At 44.2% G+C, this 25828-nt stretch overlaps 1 protein-coding gene; it reads right to left on the reverse strand.

The window, feature by feature from the left end:
* Positions 1-17458: 17458 nt before the first annotated feature.
* Positions 17459-19021, reverse strand: GSTUM_00003337001 (uncharacterized protein; the record flags this gene model as incomplete). XM_002836938.2 has 3 exons in its annotated part: positions 18594-19021; positions 17702-18512; positions 17459-17642 (listed from the first exon to the last, which is right to left on the reverse strand). Exons 1-3 carry the CDS (start codon positions 18835-18837, stop codon positions 17459-17461), a joined length of 1239 nt encoding a protein of 412 aa, XP_002836984.1. The 5' UTR covers positions 18838-19021.
* Between the last annotated feature and the right edge of the window lie 6807 nt (positions 19022-25828).

The raw sequence follows: 25828 nt of genomic DNA on the forward strand, positions 1-25828 counted from the left end.
AATGTCGACTATACAGGAGAAATCAAAGTGGTTCTGGCCAACCTGGCTCAAGAGGACTACCAAGTCCAAAAAGGAAATCGAATCGCATAGTTGATAATCGAAAAAATCAACAAAGAGGATCTGCGCGAAGTAGATCAACTGGAAGAAACCACAAGAGGAAACAAAGTATTTGGAAGTACGGACCAAAACCAGCCCGATACAACAAAAAGAATCGAAATTAAAGAGATCACAGCACAAGCCTTTAGAAGGTACTATCGAAGGGGAGATGCAACAGGAATTCTCAAATGGACATACGAAGACGAAAAAGCAGTTCTAGTGAAAATCAACATCAGCATGAAGCTAGCAATCCAGGATAAGAAATACTAAAGCAAAAAGGGATGAAAAGAATTGGTTCCAAAGGAATACCATCAATTCAAGAACCTATTCCAAGAAGAGGAAGCTATGGAGCTACCACCTCGAAGACCAGGAATCGATCACGGAATTCAACTGGACAAAGACGAAAAAACGGGAAAAATAAAAGAGATTCCCTACAAGAAGCTATACCCACTAGGAAAAGCAGAGCTCAAAGAACTTAGGAAGTACATCCAGCAAAACTTACAGCGAGGATGGATCAGGAACTCTTTCGCGTCAGGAGGATCCCCAATATTATTTGTCAAAAAGAAAGATGGAAAAATGAGACTCTGCATGGACTACAGAGCTCTCAATTCAGTTACCAAGAAAGACCGATATTCACTACCCTTGATTGGAGAAGCACTGGATAGACTGCGGTCAGCAAAATACTTCACCAAACTCGACATCAAGGACGCATACCACAATATACACATCAAGGCAGGAGACGAATGGAAAACTACATTCGCCTCAAGATATGGAATGTTTGAATACTTGGTTATGCCCTTCGGGCTAACCAATGTACTGGCTTCATTCCAGAGATGGATCAACAAGGTACTCAATAAGTACCTCAACATATGTTGCATCGTATACTTGGACGATATACTTATATACTCGGAAAACATACAACAACACCAAAAGGATATCAGCAATATCATGGCCGCAATACAAGGATCAGGAATGAAGATCAACCCGACAAAGTGCGAATTCCTTAAGGAAGAAACGGAATACCTCGGATTTATCCTCAATCGAAGTGGGGTCAAGGTCGACCCTGTCAAAATAGCAGTGATATGGGATTGGGCCAAACCAAACAACAAAACAGATGTTCAATGCTTTATGGGATTCTGCAACTTTTATTGAAGGTTCATAGAGGGATTTAGCAGGCTTGCAAAACCACTCTATAACTTAACAAAGAAAGACAAGAAATGAGAATGGAGAGAAACGGAACAAAAAGCATATGATGCAATACTAACGCATCTAACATCAGCACCCATACTGGTTCATTTCAACCCAAACTGAAGGACAATGATCGAAACGGACACCTCAAAATATGTGTGCTCAGGCATACTATCACAACAATGCGACGATGGAAAATGGAGGCCAGTATCTTACCGATCCAAGACAATGACCCCAGCAGAATGCAACTACGATGTTGCAAACAAAGAACTATTAGTGATAGTTCAAGCATTAAAGGAATAGAGAAGATACGTTTGGAACAACGACTATCCTGTCCGAGTTCTAACCGACTATAAGAACTTGGTCCCGTTCATAACTACCAAAGAACTGAATGACCGCCAGATACGATGGATGGAATACCTCAGCAAATACAACTTCAAAATCGAATACTGACTAGGCAAAGAGAGTAGAAAGCCAGATGCTCTCACAAGGATTGCAAGCGACAAACCACAAACAAAAGAAGACAAAAGAATCAAACAAAAAACACGAACACTATTACCAAAAACCTACTTCGAGGCAATGGAGGTTATCCAATTCACATTAACAGAGGAAAGGGAAATTGAGAATGCAAACGAGAGAGACAAAAGAATTCAGGCAATAAGAGAAGCATTGAAGGAAGGAAAAAAGGAGATGAAAGGAATTGCTCTGGGTTTATGCCAATGGAAGGACGGAAATATGTAGTACGACAGAAAACAATAAATCCCAGAAGAGGAGGAGATAAGGACAGACATCATACGACAACACCACGATATCAGAATAGCAGGACATGGGGGAACAGCTAAAGCTACAGAATTCATCACAAGGTCATTCTATTGGCCAGGACTGTGCGAAGATGTCAAATGATATGTCAAAAATTACGAAATATGCCAAAGGATGAAAACAGCTAAACACGCACTATATGGATTACTGAAATCAAACGAAGTTCCCGAACAACCATGGGAAACAATTACTATGGACGTCATCACAGACCTTCTGACATCGGAAAATTGCGATAGCATCCTGGTCGTGGTGGATCATCTGACCAAAATGAGTCATTTCATTCTGGTCAGAAAAGATATCAACACGAGGGATTTTATACAGACATTCTTACGAGAGGTCTTCTGACTTCACGGCCTCCCAAAAAATGTCATTACAGATCAAAGATCACTATTCACATCGGGACTATGGAAGAAAGTAACTGGAGAAATGGGGATACAAAACAGGATGAGTACAGCGTTCCACCCACAGACAGATGGACAAACGGAATGGGTAAATACGATACTCGAATAATATTTAAGGGCCTACGTCAATTATCAACAAGATGATTGGTACAAGCTGTTATCTATGGCCCAATTCGCATACAAGAATGGAAAACAAGAAACCATCAGCACCACACCATTCTTCGCGAATTACGGACAACATCCACAAAGTCAGACCACAGATCATACAATTAATGATGTGATACCGGACAAAACCGATATGGGAAAACTACATGAAACATTACAATACAAAATGAGTAAAGCACAACAACGACAGAAGGAACAATACGATAAGCACTGAAGACCAGATCTGAACATACAACCGGGAGATATGGTATGGCTAATACCACGCAATATCCATATGACATGACCATCAAAGAAATTGGACTACAAGAAAATCGGACCATTCAGGATATTGGAAAGAGTGGGCAGCCGAGCTTATAAACTCGACCTTCCCCCCTCGATGCGAATACACAACACATTCCACATCTCACTCCTCGAATTACGCAACAACAACAAGTTTCTCTCATAAACACTAATTCCTCCCCCTCCGATCGAACTCGATGGAGAACCAGAATACGAGCTCAACGAAATAGTCGATTCCCGCTTCTTCTACGGTCACCTCCAATACTGAGCCAAGTAGACAGGATATTCACCTGAACATGATAAAACTTGGTACTTCGCACACAACTTTGAACATGGACAAGATGCTATCTCAACCTTCTACTAGCGATACCCAGGCAAGCCCGGCCCAGGTAACAATCACGTTCAACTAAGACAAAGTCGAGGGAAAGGCTCCTGTACCGTTGCAACAACACGAAGAGTGGGGCGATAGCCCACGCCAAACTACACCCACCAGCCCCGAATACTCATTCATGGGGACGACCGATGAAGAACTCAGAGAGAGGAAAAAACAAGCACAGCATAACGCCATGTCATGGACGGCATGCTATGGTGACGGTTGCCAAACACATTTTGGTGACAAAGAAGGCTGGGGATGGTTCCCAAGGGAATGTCGAAAGCGTGGCCCAAGCCCTTGACTATGTCCTGAAGCATTGGCAACAATGCTTCAGAAATGGGTGCAGAATGCACAGGGCACAGAAAATATCTGCGGGATTCTACCCGCAGAAGGATGGAAGCAGGAAAGAGTTGAAAAGAGAGGATGCCAGAAAGGCATGGGCTACGAGGATGCAGTCCAGGGAGGGAGGGGCCCAAAACTCCTCAGCAGACACAGAACCTGACATCAGGAGCCTACACAGGCAGATCCAGGGACTCCAAGAATACCTTGTCCAAGCCAAGGCCACAATTTCAGCAAATGACAAAACGATAGTAGAGCTAAGATAGCTGAACGATAATCAGCAACACACAATCGAGATGGCAAATCTGACTCTAGAATCGGTAAGGGTCAGATGGAGGAAAATGCAGATGAAAAGTTCTACAAGCTGAGAAGGACAAGGCGCTCGGCAGGACAGGAATTATTGAAACTGGGAGAAAACACCTGATGGGACTCAGGCTTAGGAGGAGGAGAGCTAATATCATGAACGTGGCTTGGCATGAAAGAGGCTTTCACGTGACACATGGTTATGAGTCACAGGTATGTTATTGTTTTACACATATAAATCATGCAGGTCCTATGATTTGTTATGTGCGGGATTTGTGATGCTTTCCCACATGGTTCAAATATGAGTCATGGGATGTGCGCCTGGCGAGTATGCCTTGTGAGTGTGCCTTGCGGGTAAGCCTTGCACATATGATTTATGTTTTGCACATGACCTCATTATGAGGTCATGGGTTTCGTGCATATGACTCAGTCAAGTCATATGACTTGTTAATTGTGTTATGATTGGTTTATGAGTTTTTGTACATGACCTCGCAATGAGGTCATGGGTTTTGAACATGTGATCACTTTAGTCACATGATTAGTTTGTTATGATTTGGTTTTACACATGTGACCATGTTAGGTCACATGACTACGGGTGGGAAGGATACTATATAAGGAGGCCGATGCGGCCGAGGAAGGTAGGTTCTTCACGCTTTATTCTAATTACTTTTCCTCATCCTTGCCGTCTCTTTGCCCCAAGCATTTCTTTCGCCATCATGATGGGACTTGTTGCCTTGGATTCTGGGGGAGATATCTGAGTCCGCTCAGTAGTTCCTAGGGTCTTTAGTTTTGAGGTCTGTTAGGTGTTGCTTGGTGGACTACTTGTTTACTTCTCGTTTCATCACCTGATGGTTTCTCACGATACTGTCACTGTGAGCTCTTCATCACGTCGCATATGAGCCCCTTTTAGTGAAACATCTACAGCTTCCTGTCTATCATCTACTCCCAGGTTTCGCCTTTGATTGGGGGGATTGAATATTGTGTTTAGGGGGATCACCTGAGTCGTTCTTTGGGCCAGCTCATGTCTTTTGTTGAGTTTTAATGGAGTCCTTAGTTCTCACGATACAAAACACCTTTGGGTTAGACTGATGACCTTCCCAAGTATCAACTCGTCGTACCGGCCGCATCATTCCTGAGGTGGCAGGGCGGTACCCTCCCAGCCCCTCTTCATTACGTTTTCGTTTCTACGGTCGGAATCCTATGATGTTGTTTATCGCCGTTCCCTTGCAGTTTTTGTCCTTGCGGCATTTACAGAGATTAAGTCAGGTGTCTCCTCCTCGCATTTGTGAGGATGGCTTTGACCCTGAAAACTCTTACCCCTTGGTGTGGTTATTGTTGCCGCCTGGGGTGGTGTGGGACGATTGGCTGCCAGGCACTCATGTTATCTGTGTGTCTGGGTGGTTCGGTTGTGGTCTGTGGTTGGTGGCTTCACTCATTGCAAGTGGGGCCTACCTTCTGTTTGTCTGCTTCTGTTCGTTCACCCTCTCCCTTCTTGTCGCGTCAGTTGGGGGTGCCTCTAGCCCGTCGTTCGATCCGTGCCTGTTGCCAGACCTGTGGGGCTGGCTTTGGGTGGCTCTGCTTACTCTTTCCTGACCCGGTTGGACTTTGGTTCAGCTGGGTGGGATGGTGTGGCTGGTGCCGATGCCTTCGGGTATTGGTGCTGCCTCCTTTGTGGCTCCCGGCTGTGGCTTGTGGGCCCCCCTCAGCTATATAGTGCTGAGGGTTGGGGCTCTGTTCGTGTGGCCAAGACTAATGGCTGCCTGGCAGGGCTGAGTATACGCTGTCCTGTGGCTATCAGATGGTTGATCTGTCTGAGGGGCTGAGGGGGCTGGATGGGCTCTGTGGTGCCTGGTGTGTGCGGTTTGGAGGGGGCTAATTGGGGGGGGAGAGGCGTCTGCAAGTACCAGTCAGGCATGCGTCAGGTTGGGCGATGTCTAATTAAGTATTTCCGGCCTGATGGGGCTGTTGCGAGAAGCCTCAGAGTGCTGCAAAGCTCTTCGATGACCCAGATGGTTGATGGCCACCTGTGCAGATAGTGAGTTGCAACCAGCTGGTGGGACTTGTTTGGGTCTTGCGTGCTGGGTTTTGTGGGGTTTGTTTAGTTTCTTTGGTTTAGCAATGGGCATGGCTGGTGGGGGCAAGGCACCACATGTGGGAGATAGGCCCCACTGACCGTTTAGGTCTGTCACCACCTCTATGTATTTCTTTTGTTTATGTGTTTGTTTTGGGGGACAGGCAGCAGGTACAGGTCCTCCTCACCATTACGCTCTTCGGAGGCACTTGGCAAAGTGGGTTCATAGGGTCGACGGCCGGGCATGCGGATGCGAGAGGTGGACATGTTGGTCACCTCCTCTCTGCCATTGTGTCGCCTGTAGTTTGTATTTGTTTGGTGGTTTTTTGTTGGTTTTTTACTGTGGTGGAGGTTTTGGGGGACGGTGTTCAGACCGGGAAGTAGTGATTTTATATTTTGTTAGATGAGGAATCTGGTTTGGTCAGTCTCTTCCTCAGCTTCGGCTACGCTTGGTGCTCGTTGGCTTCATACCAGAGGGGCTACGGACTTGGACCGGGGTGGGCGCTGGGTTGTTTGATGGTCTTGTAATTAGTTCTCGTGCGGGCATGACTCGGGAATGGCAGGTGCGGGGCCATAGACTTAGTTAGCTTAGGATTAGTAGTATACTGGTTAGTGGTATCCCTGTACCAGCGGGGGCTCGTCGTATGCCAGTGTTGGCAGTACGAGTTTAAATAAAATTAGATTAACTTCTAAGTACTTTTCCTCCTTCTTTCACCCCGTGTCGGAACGTGCAGGTTCGGTGTCGGTCCAATCAGAGCCCTTGATTTCTATCTCACGATAGGCTTCAGGTCTTTAACCTCAATCACCTTTTGGGGGCATCGTTGTTAATCCCTCCCCTACGATTGCTGAATGTTCTTTCTTCCTTCTACCCATCTTTACGTTTGTTCATTTACAGCACCTCCTCACGGTCACAATGGCTAAGCAATCATCCGTCCCTGCCACTACGTCTGTCCTATGTTTGTCAGTGGTTCTGTCTCGTGCCGTCGAGAAGAACTTCACCCGGGAACCCGAAGTCTCTCGCCTTCAGCATTACGTCTCTGTCCTTTCTCGGCGATTTCATCGCACTAAGAAAGAGATATCGATCTTGTCGGCTGCCCTGGCCTCTGAACGCGATACTGTTTGCGGTTTGATCACGGTTTTGGCAGCTGAAGCTCCTATGGTTATGCCCTCTTTGCCTGTCCCCTTGGTCGCTTCGGTTACTAAGGTGGTCTCAGTTGGAGGGGGTGGGCTAGACCCTGAGAATTCTCAGGTTCAGGTGGAGGAGCTCTCTCGGGAGAGTGTTGCACCGGCGGTTATCTCTGCCCCCCCTGCAGCTACAGTTGTGGATAGTGGTGTGTGTGGTCCTGTTCCTGATTCATCAGGATTACAGGTGGTGCTTGCTCCTGGTGTTGGTAGGGTGGATCCTGGCATAGTGATACCAGCTACGGTGGTATCACCCCCTTCGGGGGGGCAGATGCCTGAGTCCTCTGTGGCTAAGCCCGTGGCTGGTCGGGGAAGCGCCTCCAGTAGCGTCCCTCCTGTGGTGGTGGGCGGCGATGAGAGTGGCCCGTCCACTCCTGTTGCTAGACCTGCACCCAGGGGTGAAAAGAGGAAGAGAAACAAGAAGCGCTGGGTCAAGCAAGACCAGACCTCACCTGTGCCACTTATTCCCGACTCGGAAGGGTCATCACCTTCGCCGGTTCGCCGCCTACGGAGCGGGCTGGGGAGTTAGAGGATGAGTTGAATACTTGGGTATGTTCGGTCAAGTGCCGGTGGCTTGGGGACTCGCTTGTTCTGGCTTCTTCTGTCAAGGTTTTTGGACTGTGCTGCCGGTGTGGTGCACCCCGGATTCTCTACAACAGTTTGTACCCCCTATGCTAGGGAGCCCTCACCCTGTAAGTTGGCTTTCCTTTTGGGTTTACACGCTTGTGTTTTGGGTGTTTCTTTTGTTTGGGATTGGGAGAGAGTGCCTTGCGGTTGGCGGGGATGTCCTGAGATCATTGAGTGGGAGCATTCGGGAGGGTTTCTACTGTGGAGAGGGTTATCGCGGGGTCACATTTAGGTGGCGGTAGTGGAACTTTTGTATTTTGTATGGGTAACTTGACTGGTGGGTATGCTGGGCTGAGGAGGATTTTCTTTACCAATGATGGTTTTGTACTTAGTGTTCGTGTTAGCACATGGCGCAGGCATGTTTGAGGTGTGGGGCTGGAGGTTAAGTTAGTTCGTAGTTAGTGGTATCCAGGATGCGACAACCTGGGGGCCCGGCCCTGGGGCTTGTCGTATACTAGTGTTAGCGGTACGAGTTTAAATAAAATTACCTTGTCTTCGAAGTACTTTTCCTACCTATTACTTTAACGAATATAAAACACCTTTACGATCTTATCTTTATTGCAACGTTACTGTTACGACAAGGAAAGTTCTTCACGAAGAAGAGTTAGAGAAAGCTTACAATAGGCGTTCCCGATAGAAGACAGAGGTCTTGGACTATCGGTAATGTAGGCAGAGGCCTAGTGCTATCATAAGATGAAGAAATAAGAAAGTAGAAGAGAGAAGTATCGTTCCCCATCACTAAGAACTAACTGTCCAAAGGGGGATCATTACAGCTGAGCATACTTGAAATATGTTACATATGTTGAAAATATGTCAGACAGGTTTTGAGTATTTTAAGTATTATTTATAACTAGTAGCTATTCCCAACAGGTAATACACTTTTAAGTTTACTAAAGTACTTTTTCTTAATAAGTAAAATCTTATCTAATATTTGTAATAGAACTTATACTTGGAGTAACAGTAAGTTGGACACACTTCCTAAATTGGCACTATGCATATATAGAAGCTTGGACTCATGAGGAAGGCTGAGTAATGCCTGATAATTAAAACATATGAAGGGCAAAAGTCAGGCACACTTTTATAATTTCTATTGTATTTACAAACTAATATGGTATAGCTCCCCCCCCCCCAGTATCTATAACTGCCTGTAATTATTAAGATATGCTATGAATTAAGTTCTCTAAGCATTCTACAGGAATTTGCTACCATACGGAATTGAGAACTCGCTCTAAGGTAAAAATATCCTCTACTCTGCCCTTGGTCTTTCCCAATTACGTCTCTAGATCTAGCCAAACAGCTTCAATGAGGTTTAAATCGGGTAGTTGAGTGGGCTACATGATTTGCTACACCTTACTTAGCCTTTGGTAGAGATTAGCTGCTCTCTTGTAGTCCGGAGTACTATTCCTAATAACTCTAACCAAGCTATATTCTTCACAATATTTGTGCCAAAAGGGCACTAACTAAGTGTTAGGTGGAGACAATCTGATAGACTTCAGAGTTGTCTGAGCCAACAAAGATTTATTTCTGTAGATGGAGATTGTCTAAGAATGCTGGGACTTCACTCGTTTTATTTATGACTACTAAGAGCAAAGTAAAATAAGTACAGTAGAATAGAATCGTGAAGACAATATTATATTGTTAAGGTCTCTAATCTATTACTTGATAATGTCTAAAAGTTTGAGAGGCACTTCTATATTTATATTCTGCGTCTGAGTGTTTGCAGACTACATCTATCTATTATACAACTATGTATCTCTTCTGATTATAACTAGCAATGTCAAGTATTCTTCAAGGTACAAACACCTGGAGACCCAAAAAATCATCACACCCTCTTTGGTAATTACGGTATAGCTAACTTGGAATCATGCTGTTCTCAATAGTAACTATCTAATTGTCAGAGTCTTTAGACTTGTGGTATAGTTCTCAAGTTGAACTGAGTTGGCTCCAATCGTCTCCGTCATTGATGAAATGATCAGTTTTACCTGCGGATTGTATCTGCGAAGGTAGTCGTAATTGCAACCTTCCTAGGTCACCTTACTTCAAACCTCCATAACTCCATATTCAACTGACAGATATTTTCTGGAAGACTTCCTACGAATTCGCAGGAAGTTATTCTACTGAATTACTAGATAATTACATAGTTGGCAATCCTTGGTTACTCTGGATGACTCTCCAAAGTTGTGTATAAATCATCCTAGATCACCGACTTCGAAGCTCAATATCTCCTGATCCAAATAATACATTCTTATCCAGTAACTTTTCTCCTGTAGAGGAGAAGCTCTTCTATAGGATAGAATCATAACTGTTCAGTTGGAGGTTTTCAGTTGTCATGCAGGGAGCCTTACATTTGCAAGTAGTATTGGTAGAAAATCACTCAATACCAGAAATAACTTTGATGACAACAGGAGTTGAACATGTGATCTTGGGTGAAGAGTCATGTGATATCCCAATTGAGCTATGTAACTGAGATTGATATGTATGATAACATGTATGCCCCGTAAGGGGGCCTGATCGTGGTATGAAAGACCAGAGATTCCGATTCCCAGTAGGGTTACCCTACTTAGGGTAATTTCTAGGTATCAGATCCTGGTATTCCTAATAGTAATGCTCCATAATATTTATAACATAGAGAGAGAAATTCATATTAACCTCCAATGGAATGAAAATAATGTCAAATGTTAGGGTCATGCAAAAAACTCCATAAATCATCTTCGTTTTACATCAGATATAAAGGTGATATTGATACAATTCTCAGGATATTCTTTAGAGAACTTATACGTGTATTTGAAGTTTCAGGATCCGATACCTAGGAACCACTCTCAGTAGGGTAACTCCACTTGGGATTGGAATCTCTGGTCTGCAACATCTTTCTTCAGCCCTGTTATGGGACCTACACATCTTTATATATATCTATCACAGTTACATCCTGTAACTATGAAGTCACAGAATATAAAGTGTGAGAATAACACTGTATACGTCACTGTCATTTGTCCGACCGGATCCTGTTCATGTGATATATGGGAGGAGACCTTCGGTTAAGTCTGAGAAGTAGAACGGAATAAATCCGTCAACTACTCAGAGAGTTACTAGGCTTCAAAGAGGTAACACCTTTGATAAGGGTCATAGGTACCAGGACATTTTCGCATAAAGATATGGTATCGAATGTTAATGGATCTCTACAAGAAACCAATACATTGGCACCCATCCTATCATAACTAAAGGAGTCTAGAACTCCAAGAAATATAACTACAGAAGCCAATAAACGTCATGGAATGTTACAACTGGGCCAAGGAATACATTGTAGTTGTGGGAATGATTCTCAATACTAAAATGGTGACTGAAACGCTGTTACTCAAAGTAACCAAAACTTGCTGATCAAGGAATTATCTTCCAATCTGGTAAAAGGACAATCTATGGATTAAGAAGAAGTTATCTGACAGATATCTGTAGGTTGGATCTGAAGTTATGGAGGTTTGAAGTTGGTGATCTAAGAAGGTTAAATTTATGACTACCTCTGCAGATACAACTCACAGATGAAACTGATCATTTCATTGATAAGTAAAACAATTAGGATCCAGCTCAGTTTGACTTGAAAACTAGAGTATAAGTCTAATAACTCTGAAGATCATAAAATTATTACCGTGAACAGCATTGTCCCTAATTGGAAATAGTAATTACTTAAAAGGGTGTGGTGGCTTTCAAGGTCTCCAGGTGTTCGCAGAGTTAAAGAATATACAATGTTACAAGTTATAATCAGAGAGGTATATAGTTTGTAAAATAGATAGATGTAGTCTACGAATGCCCAGATGTGGAATATAAATATTAAAGTATCTCCAGGCTTTTGGATATTACCAAGCAATGGAGAAAAGACCTTAACAATATAATATTGTTCTTACAATTCAATACTACTTTACCTACATCACTCTCAGTAATCATAAATGAAACAAGTATATTTTGAGCCTTCCTAGACAATCTCCGTCTACAGAAACAAATCTTGATTGGCCTAAACAACTTTGTGTGTATGCAGGTTGTCTCTGCCTAACAGTGTAACCCAGGAGTAAGAGCTGAAACTAGAGGTAGATAAGAACAACTCATAGGTCTATAATACTTTCAGCCAATCATTAAAGATCTATTACAATTACTCCTAGTATCAAATAATACGGATGGGATGGTTAGTGGGTCTGATTGCAAATGTTCTCTATCGAACATGTCAATGATACTCTATGGCATTTAATACTCACTTGACCATTTTTGCACTACATGGATAGTTCATCTCTATACATATAGCCTCCTAGCTGAGTAGGTAAATATGTGTATTGTGTATTATGAACTCTTCCAATTGCGTCTTTTCAGTTTTATCAAATATAGACAGCTACCTAGTTCTTTTCCTATTTAATAATATTCTAATAACTTGTACCAAGTAATAAATCTCTTTTTTTTTTTTTTTTTTAGCTACTTTTTTATCAACTTCAGTTAATAAATACACCATTTGACAAGTTTTCCTACAGTCACTCAGCAGAAGTGTTCGTGATCTGAGACAATGTTTAATTGCAGTTGCGCCATATGGTGGGGCAGTGCCAGTGGGGTTGTCAATGGGCGTGCGTCCGAGTTCAAGTTCATAATCAACAACCACTAGCACCTCTCGACATTCAACGGTCAATTGACCTGCCATAAATTAAACTAGCCAATATTTTGTATAACCTCCCCTTGCTTCTAAAACTGCAGCCATCCTATCAGGCATTGATTTCCACAACTTCTCAAAAAACTCCTCAGGAATTGTCTCCCAAACCAATGGTAATACATGTACAAGTCTTCTCCTAGCAGTCTTTTTTCCTCCTGGAGTATCTGCAATCCTTAGATACTGCTGGTACAATCACTTTTTAAGCTCAACCCATACATGCTCAATAGGATTTAAATCAGGGAAATAAGGGAGGTGGTCCACAACCTCAATACTGTTTCTCTCCAACCAATCCATAACACTATATACCTTGTAAACAGGGGCATTATCTTGCTGAAAAAGAATATCTTCAAGTTGTATACCAAAGGAAATCATTTGATGAATAACAGGAATAAGATATCTTCTCAAAGGTCTAACAAACCTTGTCTTATTGATAGTTTGAGTAATAGGAACTAATGGACCTTTTCTTTTACCCTAAAAGCACCTCCAAACCATAAGCGAGATTCCCTTATCCTTCTCCTTTGGGTGTACACAATCAGCCAACTACTTCTCTGCAGATTCTCTGAATACCCATTGTTGCTTCGGATCCTCAGATTTCTCCACACTGTACTCATTACTCCAAATCACTCTTTCAAAATCCTCAGCTGTCCAGTCCCTATGAGCTGTAGCCCATCTCAATCTCTTCGCCACATGATCAGGCTTTAGCCTAGATCTTGACTTGGCTATCGATTTTTTAATGTTTGCTTCTCTGAGTACCCGGTCCACTATGCAGGTAAATTTAGTAGGCAATCATATCCAGTCACTCTAGGTAGTATAAAGAGTTACCAGTATCAAGAGAAACACCAAGTGCATAGCGATCCCTGAAGGTGCTTCTGGTCATTTTCCGGTTGGACTTGGCTGACTATATAATTGTGTGACACTGTTGACTACTCAAAATAGGTGTGCAACCGGGGCGCGGGAGATTTTCAAGAGATTGGTGTTTACATGCCCAAATAACAAAGCTCTTAACTGTTATCCATGAGCATCTAATAATTTGAGCCACTAAGGCAATGTTCCAGAGGCAGTAGAAAAAGGCAATTATCATGCCCTGCTCTGCAAGGCTCATTTCTCTCCAGGTAGTTTTAGGTGGAGGTCTTTTTTTTACAGCATACTTCATATTTCCAGAACGCTTACCTATTGGTAAAAAAGGTAGAGGAAATTAATATATTAATTAATTAGGTAAAAGAGGTTTCGGTGGGTATAGATTTGTAAATGGTCATGGTCGCGATGGGGTGAATGGTCATGATCAACTTTACACTTCATTGAAAGGTGGCATTTTGGCAAGGCAGCTTAGTCATCTGAAACAGGTTTCACGAATACTTCTGCCAAGTGACTGTATCTATATTTAAATACTCTCCAATCTTTGTTCAGCTCCAGCCAACCTTCCCTTGTAAGGTAAGTGTAATGTATTTACAAGGTACTAGTTACATTATCACTGATAGGTACTATAGTTGGCAGGTGGCCTGCTCTACTAGACAGGAGATGAGAGCTGAGAACTAAAGAAGGCTTCGAGGGTGTACTGAGAAATGAAGACGTAACTGTTCAACCAAGTATATTGAAATACTATCTGTCGAAGTCTGCCTTTTCCATCATGGAATCAGATAGTCTTTAAATACACAAATCTGTTCATATCTAGAATGCACAAAACTACTCAAAGGTATCAAACGATACAATTTGGTAAAACAACTTAAGCATCAGAACAATACTTAAAATAAAACATAAAACAAAACTGAGTATCAACCAATACTTAAAACAAACCAAGTATCAAAGCGATGCTTAAAACAAAACATAAAACAAATCCAATTACTAAGTATCTGTATCAGTTACAGTAAGTACCTTTATTCTTTCATCTCGAAAATTATTTCGTGGTATCAAACACCTTCTGGATTATGCTTGTAATGACCTTTTTGCTTCTTTCTCATAGTATCTTTGGCATTCAGGTATTTACAGATGAGAACCCCTGTCTACACTATTTTCTCTCCAATTTAACATCTCACCTTGGCAGTAAGGGGGACTACTGTATTGAAAAGAGCTTGTACCATAGTGCTGGAAACACCCTCATATCCGAGTACACTATGAGTATATATATATATCTTTTTTATTAGACATATAGTATATAAGTAAATTGCAACTTTGTTTTCTCTATATAATAAAATATTTCTTCTTTCTCTTTCAATAATGTGAAACAGTACCGGGATATACTCAACTGAGGAGGTACTCATTGAAGTTCTCTTAAAGCATGTTCAGCATAGTAGGGATACTAAGTACAGGGTTGTGACATTCCTAAATCTCATATTTTGCTCCAGCTATATCAGTAATAGCAGTAGTAATATCCAAAAGAAGCGGTAATATTTAGCTGAAGGGAAAAATTGTAGTTACTATGGTTGGCCAGATCTGCATTGTATTCTATAATTCAGTGAGAAAGGTAGTATAGTTGATTGAAAAGGATATGATTCTGCAGAACTGAAATTACAAAGGTCTTTGTAATTGTATACTGACAATACTGACATTACATAAAATAATAGAATAAAAAGAGTTGTATTTAAAGAATAAAAAATAATTGACAATTTCAAACAATATTACTCAAACAAGGCTTATCTATTGTTTTCTTTTTTGTTTGTAAAAATACTGTAGTAAAAAATTCAGCTGTATTTTAATAAAAATACTATAGTATTTGTAGCTTGCTGAATGCTATGCCAAACTAGAATAAAAATACAGCAAAAAATATGCTGTAAAAGTGAAAATACTATTGTATTTTTAGCTTGCTGAACAGGGCCTTTAGTGCATTTTCAAGATGAGACTATAGTTGCTTTATAGAAAATAGGCATGCTAAGTGTTTACTTATACTAGGAGCTAGAAAAAGGTATATTAAACTTTTAATATTATACTATCTATAAATGAAAGAAGCTATATTTAAAATCTACTACCATGCACTCTTATCTCCTACTGCTCTCATAGCTTCTAATTATTGTAACAAATTATTGATAAATTCTAATTACCTTCCCAGTTTAATAATTTTTTCATGCTATCGTACTTATGTAATAAAGTAATAAAATACCCATAGTACTACTACTTGCACAAATATTTTCTTCTCTGAGATATTAGTATACTATGATAATAGGAGTCTTACTATTAAATAATTTCACTAAAAGGGTCATTGGCTCTCCTTTCAATTAAGCTTACAGTACTCCTAATACTGTTTAAATAAAACTGAACTACATGAAAGTAGGTCATTGGTATAAGATAAGAAGTAGAAGGTAATATTTTGTTTAATGTACTTGTATAGATAAATATTGCTGCAGATAATCCACTCACTTCCAATATGGCTAAAATTTCATACTTTTATCTTTTACTCTTGTCTTGTTCAAGAATTTAGTTTTATAGGCTTTATCAGCTTAATACCATACAGATATCATCGATGCTGGCATCATATAACATCTGCCATGCTTTAGTTTGGGCTCTTTAGTACTAGAGTATGCAAATCTTTTCTGTTATTCCGGCATGCTCAATACTTCCTCGGAAAATCAGGGCTCCTTCTATCCTCGGTTTTTGCCTCCGTATCCGGGTACACGTTTCCATACCTTTGAGGATAGCTACCTCGGGCTGTATCTACTGCCAACACTCTCTGCCATCCAGACCTTATCAGACCCCCTCCTCCCCCTCACTTTCAATCCTGCCGTGGGTCGAAAATGTCTGGGCATCTGAGAACTGGATCACCGTCTGCTTCTCGTCGTACAGGCCTGGCGGCTCGCCTTCTAGTATGTACTCGAGCACCGTCCCGAGGACGTGGAAGGTTGGTGTGAAGGAGGTTTTACGGTGGGAGGATGGGTCGGCTGTGCTTGCTCGGCCACGAGACGGAGGAAGTTTTTGAAGTGGAAGGAGAAGGTAGTCATTATTTTGTTTACAGGTGGTGTTTCAGAGTATATCGTAGCAGGTTGGGAGTCGTAGTCGTTGATCGGATTGTGGTTCTGGATTCAGTACAGTTTGTATGTAACTAACCAACTTACCGTGCTTGTTTTCCCATGCCATGACCTGGCGAATTGTGCCCATCTACTCAAGCGGCCGAATTGAAGGTCAGAAGGCGCTACCGCATCGCTCGCGTAGCCACCTTCTGATTTCAATTCGGCCGCTTGAGTATGATAGTCTAATCCTTCCGATGACTTCGTGGCCTCCACTCATGTCCCGTCACTCACATCTTAGACTTCTGCTGGAAACTTCCGGAATTACGTGATCGTTGTTTTTCTTGGCGAGCGTTTTTTACTCCTGCTTTCATTGATAAGTAGGGATCCCCATTCTTGCCTTGGGGCCTATCGAGCAACTTCCGAAAAAAGGTACTAGAAGCGGACGGTGACGCTGATGTGTGACGTCGGTATTACATTGTGTGGTTGTCCGAGTCGGAATTGCATGCAGTGCACGAGTGGCAGAAGGTGAGAATTTGGGGGCCGGTTTCGTCTCGGTGTTTGGCCCGAGCCGGATGTCATCGGTTGTCACTCGGGAAATTTCTTCCTTCTCTTGGGATACAGGATTGGCATGTATGGGGTATATGGGAGGTAAGCATTGGTTGGGGGTATCGTACTGTATCATGGAAAAATAGTCGAGTGTGGCTTTGGATGTTCGGGCATCTCCCTTGATGCTGGGTGGACCATTTCTTCAGATGATCGCCCCCAAACATGGTATCATAATTCTCAATGATGTATCTCTAAGGGAAGCCTCTATTCACTCAATATCTCAGCAACCCCATCCAACACCTCATCCAGATCTAACCCCTTAGTTCCGATCTCCAGCACGGCTTCGGCCTCCACCAATGGCTCCTTGTCGCCCACGAATTTATTGAAAGCTTTCGGATTCTTCTTTTTCGCTCCGCCCTCGGACTTGAATTGGTAGCCGCGTAATCTGTTCTATATCAGCAAAGCGCCTCGTGGGCCAACGGAAGGGAAGTGGTACCTAGGCCCGTGCCCGGTCTTCTCTGGGAACTCTTCTGCGTAGGTTTCTGCAAAGATCTTGCAATCCTCTTCAAAAGTGCACCGGGCGATGCTCTCCCGGACGGCGGTGAAGAAATTACTTATGATCTTAGCGTTGTGACTGAGGTTCTGTTTGTTAGAATCAATCACCCATGCTTAGAGAGGGGAGCCAGAACGGACATTTGCAAAAGTACCCAAGCCGTCATTTCTTTTGCCGTGAGTAAATGCTGCACGTAAGCCCTGTGGTGTTTCCGACATGTGTAGCATTTGCACACCGCTGCTAGGGGTTCTATGCTTGTTCCGTACTCCTTTTTCCAGAGGTCAACACCGAGAGCTTCCTTCTTCCCGGAAGCTTCCCCAGGGAATTGAAACGTGAGCGAAATACCAGCGTCCGTCATTTGCGTCAGGAACGCCAAGTCGAGCATGTCCACCCCCCAGCTAACTTGCCGAAGAACTTGATGCGGGGTTTGTGCCTGGTCGAGACTTAATCTTGGTAATCCCTCTAAATCGCTAGGCAGATCCACTGCCAAGCGGGCATCATACAGTGCGAGCCCCGATAGTGAGGAAATATGTTCTTTCAGATAGCCCAAGTAATAGCTCTGCCGCTCAATATCTAACGGTAATACCGGTGCGAATATGGATATATTGGAGGCATTCCGGTTGATGAGCTCTCCCAGCCATAACTCAGTCCGAAAAACCATCTTCGGCCCACGATTCTTTCCTGGTGTCTGATGGGGTAGGTCTGATGGAGAAATGGCGATATCTGGTCGCAACTTTAACACAGCATTGAAGTAGTCATCCACTTTCAACGCGCGAAAGCCCACAGATGTGAGAATGGCAAGCGAAGCATCCGTATTCGAAGCGGCAGTAGTAACAGGTGGCGACCTTCGGGGCGCAAGCATCAAAAGCGAGTTCGAAGGGTGTGAGATGAAATCTCGCAGTGTCGAGGGGTGATTACACACTGGTACATTGCCATGAGGTTTTTCGATGACTACCGTACTCGCTCAGTAACCCACAACCAGAACCAAGGGAATTGAAAAAGAAAAAATAAAACGGGAAAAAGGAAACTCACAATCCTCCAAAGCGACATAAGCAACCTTAACGTCCGTGTGATCCCTCAAGTTATCCCCAGAAAGATGCGGAACAGCGCCTCTAGAAGTCTGCGCGACAAAGCTTGGAGTATCAAAGCTAACCCCGCCTCTAGCATTAGCGAACCGTCCAATTCTTGCACTGCCGTTATTGCCCCCACCAGTAGCGGTCCCCTCCCCAGCAGTTTGCAGATCAAACACGATTCTAGAATTAGCTGGGGCAGCCATGGTCGAAACTTTCCGGAAGGGATTTGGCGATGGAGACGATGAAGAGCAGCGACAGTGGAAGACAAACGACAGTCTTCCGATCATCATTTAACTGGGTTGTTTTGTTTTGTTACTGTACCGAGTCGGGTTCAACAAGTCTTCCAACCACGCACAGATTACAGAACCGCACTGTACAGAATTATCTTGGTTTGTTGGGGGAGTGCCGGTATGATACAATCTTGTATTTCTACTCCTAGTGGATTTGATCCCAGGGGGGGGGAGTCATCGCTTCAGTTAATGATACGTATTCCACTTTTTTATTATTTTTAGAATGGAACATGGGAGGAAACTGAGCTAAATATACGAGGGACAGCACATTGAAGTAGGGTAACTTTCATCTTTTAAGGAGCCAAAGGGTTTATGGTTATACTGGCAGCTTGATGATTAAATTAATACCGTGAAAACTTGATTGAGAGCGACGCTGGGACGTCCAGAATGTCTCTCCTTGAATTAAGGGGATAAAACACAGCGAAGAGATTCTCTTTCGGTTCCCAGTTGAGATGGATGCGTGGGGGAAGATACGAAGAGCCCGACAAGGGAGTTAGCTCCAATGTCCAAGCGAGATTCCCTAATGTCATAACCGAGTAGCAGGATGGGTGAAAGCTTATCCTTCCAGTACCGGTACGGCACTGGGAGTCTCGGTGGGGAAATAATATAAATTAAGGCAATAGCAGGAAAGAAGTTTATTCCAAAATTGCTGCGGTAGGACACAAGAGTGATATTCTGTGACAGGGTGGCGATCAGAGGAGGAGTACCGTAATCTACCCGTACCGGTAACTGATTGGGATTGGGGGAGGAACTTTTTAACCTTAATTAAAGTTAAGGGATAACCCGAAGGTGCTGTAACAAGGTTAGCCCCGGGGAATTGTCCATGTAAGTAACATTTATTACAACATCGCTACAATAATAATAATAATTCTGGGAAGGGAAAACGTGGGTTAGGAAAGGCGAGAGGAGTAGACGAAAAAATAAACTATAAAGAGGAATTCACCGAAATTCCCTTAAATAAGCCCCTTATTCCGCAATTCTTCTTCTGCCCAAACCCACAACTTCCTCGCTAGATCCACGTCCAGAGCGTACCTATTCGGCCCCGGCCCCTTGGCCCTCCGGCCCTCTTGGCTACGTGAGGAAAGCACTCACCGACTCACTACTCTTAGAACTCTTTGCTGGCACCAGCAAATAGACCTGTGCAAGCACCTTTATCTGACAGGGGGTGGGTCCCTGGATATTCCAGCGCCTGCTGCAGGCTAATCCCGAGAGGCCCCGCTTCCGGTGCCACTTACGGATCAAGCTTTCTAAAAGCGCATTCCCGACCAGCAGAGAGTACTGTACATATATGCCACCCAGAGGGAGGGATATTCATGTATCAACAGGCCCGGAACGTGCAGTCCAAATCTGCCCCAGTCGCCTCCTACTCCTTGGGAGCGGGCCCGGGGGGGTCTACTCGAGTATTCAGCTCCTTCACGTGCGGGATGTCGGTGTTCCGTGAGTGGCCGGGGAGCTTCCGAGGGTTTGCCTCATATCGCTGAAGTCCATTGCACTTTTCGGGGGGAAGAGGCTATGCTAATGCTAACTCGAGGTTGAGTTTGTGATTCTTACGTCTCCAATGGCTAAAGTGATTGGAGGGCGGGGAGGGGGTGGTGGGTTAGGAGCCAGCGGCTTATATAGTTTGTAGAAGTGATAATGAAAGTTGTTATGTGGTTTATTTTTATTGCCGAAGAAGAGAGAGGGGAATGATATGATATTGGTGTAGGAGCTATTTCTGGGAGGTGTGTGGGAATGTGGGAATGCGAGTTTATGGGGAGAAAAGGACTTACCGATATGATGGTAACGCTGGCGTTTGTTGTGGGGTGTACTCGTAGGTGCTCGGAGTAGATTACATGGCGGTGGACGCCTCCAAGGGGGGAAGGGAACAGAGGAGAACAGAAGAGAAGAGAAGAGAAGAGTAAACACGTGTATAGTAGCTTAAATGGGAGTCCCGGGGACTTGAGCGGTAAAATTAATTGCGCCCTACTCTTCGCCGTTTCCCGATGATCCTATGATTTCTACTACCGATGCTTTTTCCGCCATTGCACTCTTGCTCTCGATCTGGCTGACTTTCCTTAGGAAAAAAAAACAAGAAAAACGAAAACTGCGAACTGCCGGCACATGTTGTATGATAACAGAACTTTTGTTATTCGATGCCACCTACGTTCAAGGTTTCTTAAAGAACTTGAAATAGTCACAGATTACACCAAGTGATAAACTGGAATAGGAAGAAGCAAGCCTGTAACATGAAGTGGTAAAACTGTAAGTAATTGAAATACCATTTAGTACGTTTTCAGTCACTAAGCTGTCTGTCTCTTCTTGTGGATATGAAGGGGGAAGGTCTGGCTTTTCATACGCATTTTTTGTCTTGTCCATCAGTAGCATGATAACTGATGGGATAAAATCCGCAATATTTGAATAGGCCGTGGGAATCATTTACTTTAAAACATGTGGCTATCATAAATTGTGCCCTTCATAATAATATTTGATTGCTTATAGATTTCCATTTTAGGTTTTTGCCTTTATCCTCTAGTCTCTATTAAAATTCAATAATTCAAGTTGACTTCTCTTTCAATATCTGAACCCCCCACCAGCCTAACCCTATAATCATATTTATTATGATGCAATAATTTTGTGAAACTGTTCATGCTGAGAAGGTAAACTCGTTTTCTGGACTACTTTATATCTACCGACTCTTTGGTTATTTTGGGTTTTTAGTTCGTGCACTTTTCTCCATTTTTTTATGATATAATATCATATCATACATGTCCATTTTCCAGACCAATAGATAGTATTGTATGAGTATCATACTCAAATCTAGTACCCTCTTCCCAGCAGTGTTAGTATGATAGTACATGATTTTCGCTGTGCTCAACTTAGACCCGAAGTGAAAGAGAGCTCGGATGGGTATCATCAATATTGGTGCCTCCATATCCTCAACAAAATTCTGAGGAATCAAGCCCAAGCTATTACTAAGGTGCTGTTGCTCTTGCTTGCAGTCAGGCTCTCGGGCCACTTTACAGCCTTTGACCCACCTGGCTCAGATTTCGCATGGCACAGAAGCCGACTTCGCCGCTTACTCCCGATGTACGTATCGAACGTTCAATGGATAAAGGGGGCTGTTCCCGAGATAAATACTCACATCCTTCGCAAGGGATAAGGCCTGCTAAATGCTTGCAATTCCCTTATACTTCTGGCATCCGTGCCTGTACAATACTCGCAAAAAGATGAAAAATATCTGTTTGGCTTACAATTCAAGGGCGGTCAAAATACCTTTAAAGCACGTGATAATCGGGTTGGGGGTTGAGGGTGGCCGGGAAAAAGCCCGCCCCCCACCTTATGTGCTTACGTAATCGAAGTGTTTGACAAGGCATCCCAACAATTCGCATTGGTAGCTGCGTGTGTTCGCAATGTGGATTCCCTTGTCATTACTCAAGACGCTGCGACAATACCCATAATTTCGATTCACTGCCGTCTGCTGATTCGGTGTATGGGTTAGCTGTGACACCTGCGTTGTCGATTGGGTCGTGGAGGTGGTTGGCTCTTTGCTGTTTGCTAGAACTTCGTCAATCGAAAGGCCTGCTATTTAGGGGTTTTGGGGGGATATAGGTGAGAAAAATATCTTCCTGCGGCCGCTACACCAGCCAAACCCATAATATCAAGTTTCATAAAGCTGATATTTGCATGTGGTTCTTTGAGGAGGATCTCTTCGATGGCTTCAGAAGCCTTTCACTCTGACTTTGCTGCGAGATACACCTCTGCATTATGCGCGGCCAGGTGTCAGACTGTTTCTTATCCACTGCTGTGTTAAAAGATTTGATGTGAACTCGTGATACTCGGCCCCGCATCGTGAACGGGTATAAAAGATCGGGCACGAACATTCCTGTGTTACTGCGTTACTGCCACTTACTATGTGCGGTCCGGGTACTCGGGGGGATACTGGCGGATAGTTTATTTTGGGTTGGCCCGCAAAGGTGATTCCTATCTTCCGTAGGGGCGTCGCGCTTGTGCGCCCTCCCCGGGAGGTCACCCAGATAGCTAGGTTCGGGGACCATTTTGGCTCTTGATACATATTACTCAGGAGAGGCAAAAGAAGGGTTTCGAGGATACCTCGGGGATCGGGAGCGCTTGAGTTAGCTAATTTTCCCCTATCAAATACTTGGCGTTCAAATCCCTATATTGATCTTTCGCAGCGGGATGAGATATCATACCCTATATTCATTCACATGAGAGCCCAAAACTCTACCTCTCCCTCCCCGATAACTACTCCACACGCAGTTGCTTACAATTCCATAATGCCTTGCACACGCATCACGAATTCGCAATTGGTAATACAGTATTCGTACTAAATTTTGTACTCGGGGAGGCTTGCCCTCGCACCTAGATTTCCAGGTATGGACTTTGTAGGGGGGGCCATGAGTCCCGGACTTAAGTCATGACACAAATGTGGAGGGGATGGCATAACGTCACTCGGTTCGCCCTCACAGTGAGTACAATTAGTGTAAGGCTGGTGGGTGGGCCGTGGACTAGACTAATCTGACCATCGCAGTAGCAATTGTTCCGAGAAACCACGAGTATTTGCGTCTATGGCTGACCCAAAATCGGGTAATCTTAGCGGACAGCGGGAGGGAGTAGCCGTAGTCGACTAACCTACCGGCACCAAGTGCCGATAGTTGGCCCGTCAGAGGGAGCTGGGGGGGAGACTGGAATGAAACATAAAACCACGCATAAATTGACAAATAAGGACATCAATTACAAAAAGGTCTCGGACGGTCTTGGGCTTTGTGATGTCGGTGACATAATCCGTCCATATCGGGAGACTCTAGCCTAAGGATTGCTTTTATGGACCAAGCAGACATCCAAATTGTTGATTCACTTGAGCACCTCTCTCATGTGAATGTTGGAACTTGGCCTTGCTTGGGTCTGCGTGGTGCGGAATATGGCCCTGTGAAATCATTAATTTAACTTATATCTGATTCCCGTTTTTGTGGGAAATTTGGATCAAACCCGCCACCGTATCATACCGTGGTGGTGCACCACATTCGGACTGGATCAGACCGGGAAAGGTATCGTGTCCTCGGTATGGGGATTTTCAATGCAATCACCTGAAAGACATGCTGCGGTTGATCACAAGGAGACTGGTCCGTCAGATAATTCCCTCCTGCAGCCTTTCTCCAGATCTTGGGAAGTAATGAAAATGGTTGGGGGAATTTGGGGTTTGATATCCATTTCACTAGGCTTCTCTAGGGCAAGGTGGCACTTTATATGAGAACCTTCACACCTCCCGTACCTACATATATACCAATGACCTAGTCGCCGGAAATGCCACATTAGCCCAAGCTTACGGCAGGTTTCGTGCGGCGATCATGGAAATAGCAAAAGGTTTAATAATACCAGTCTGATATCAAGACTCACCTGTCATTATCAGGTTTTGCCTGTGAGACAAAGGGGTGAAAAATGATAAAAGGAAGGAAGGATTTAGAGGGAGGAAGAGGGGAATGAAACTCTCTCCTGGGCCCCGTTCAAAAGCTCCTCTTTCTACCGGCACCTTGGCTTTAAGCGCTCTCACCCCAAAATCCCCTCTTCAGGACTACAGCAATCGCACCAAGCATACACACATACTGTATAGCCAGCTCTACAAAAACAGAAATCATGTCAGACGAGGGAAACAAAGGTGTGGAGCTCACCGACCCTGGCGAACCGACAGCGTTGGACGATGATTGGACAAACATCAGTGATCCACGGGAACGTAGGAAGGTTCAAAACCGCCTAGCACAGCGGGCATACAGTAAGTCCAGGACAGGCAGTTCCTTGGTAAGAAAAAAAGGAGGACAGTCCTTTGCGTTAACTGCAATCAAACGTGAAATCACACAGGACAGCGAAGAGCCCGTGAGCACAACCTGAAAATCAAATTCTTTCACCCCGCCAAAAAAGGTTCAGCGTCGGGGGGTGCCTTCCACAGTCATCCAGCTGAGATTGGTGATGCTCTTGGTAAGCTTCAAATTGAAAATACCCATCCATCCATCGCGCACATACACATCCACATCTGGGGGCACCGCAGAGAAAATGTGGCCGAATCTTGGTCACTTCTTGCATAGGGAGAATCCCTTCCTCTTCGGAATGTCGATCTTGGTTTCTTCCACTGAGTGGGTTTGACTAATAGTGTGTTTCTGGCGTACAGGAGACAGTTTGGTTGCTGGAAATCAACCACCAAGGGATCCTGAATCTTCCGGAGAAACCTCGGAGCCAAAAGAAGAAAAGGGCAACGACATTGCAGGACAAATGCATCCCACTGCCAGCACTATAGGCGTCGCGGTCCCTAACTTCTACATGAACACGGGTTTCATAGAGTTGCTCACGGAGGAGGCCACCGACCGCGCGGCCCCCGTCACCAAAGAGCCAACAATACCACCAGACCCCAGACTCCCAGCAGACGGCAACCTCATCGATCTCCTCTACTACAGCATCCACCGCGCCTTCGAGTCCAACATCAAGACCCTCGGCCTTACGATCCAGCAGATGGCACAACACGATAGAATCTCCGACTTCAACAGCATCTCCCTGGAGGACGGTGTCCTAGAGAGCCTTGGGAGCGTGGAAGCGACCCCCATCCTAACTCCCCAGACAGCGCACCTCCCACTCACCCTCCGCCCAACCCTCTTACAGGTCTCGGTCATACACCATCCTTGGATCGATGTTTTTCCATCTGCCAGATTGCGGGAGAATCTCCTGCGCGCAGGCCACTCGTACGACCTGGACCAGCTCTGCTCGTCCATCATGGGGCCCGGGAGGGGCCTAGGAGACAATGGCTTCCTTGTGTGGGGCGATCCCTGGGACCCGTATAACTGGGAGGCCACCGAGGATCTGGCGTACGGCTGGGCTTGGATGTTTGAGGGTTGCGCCGATATCATTCACTCTACGAATA

The sequence above is a fragment of the Tuber melanosporum genome (genome assembly GCF_000151645.1).
Source record: "Tuber melanosporum whole genome shotgun sequence assembly, scaffold_168, strain Mel28".
NCBI classification, from domain to species: domain Eukaryota; kingdom Fungi; phylum Ascomycota; class Pezizomycetes; order Pezizales; family Tuberaceae; genus Tuber; species Tuber melanosporum.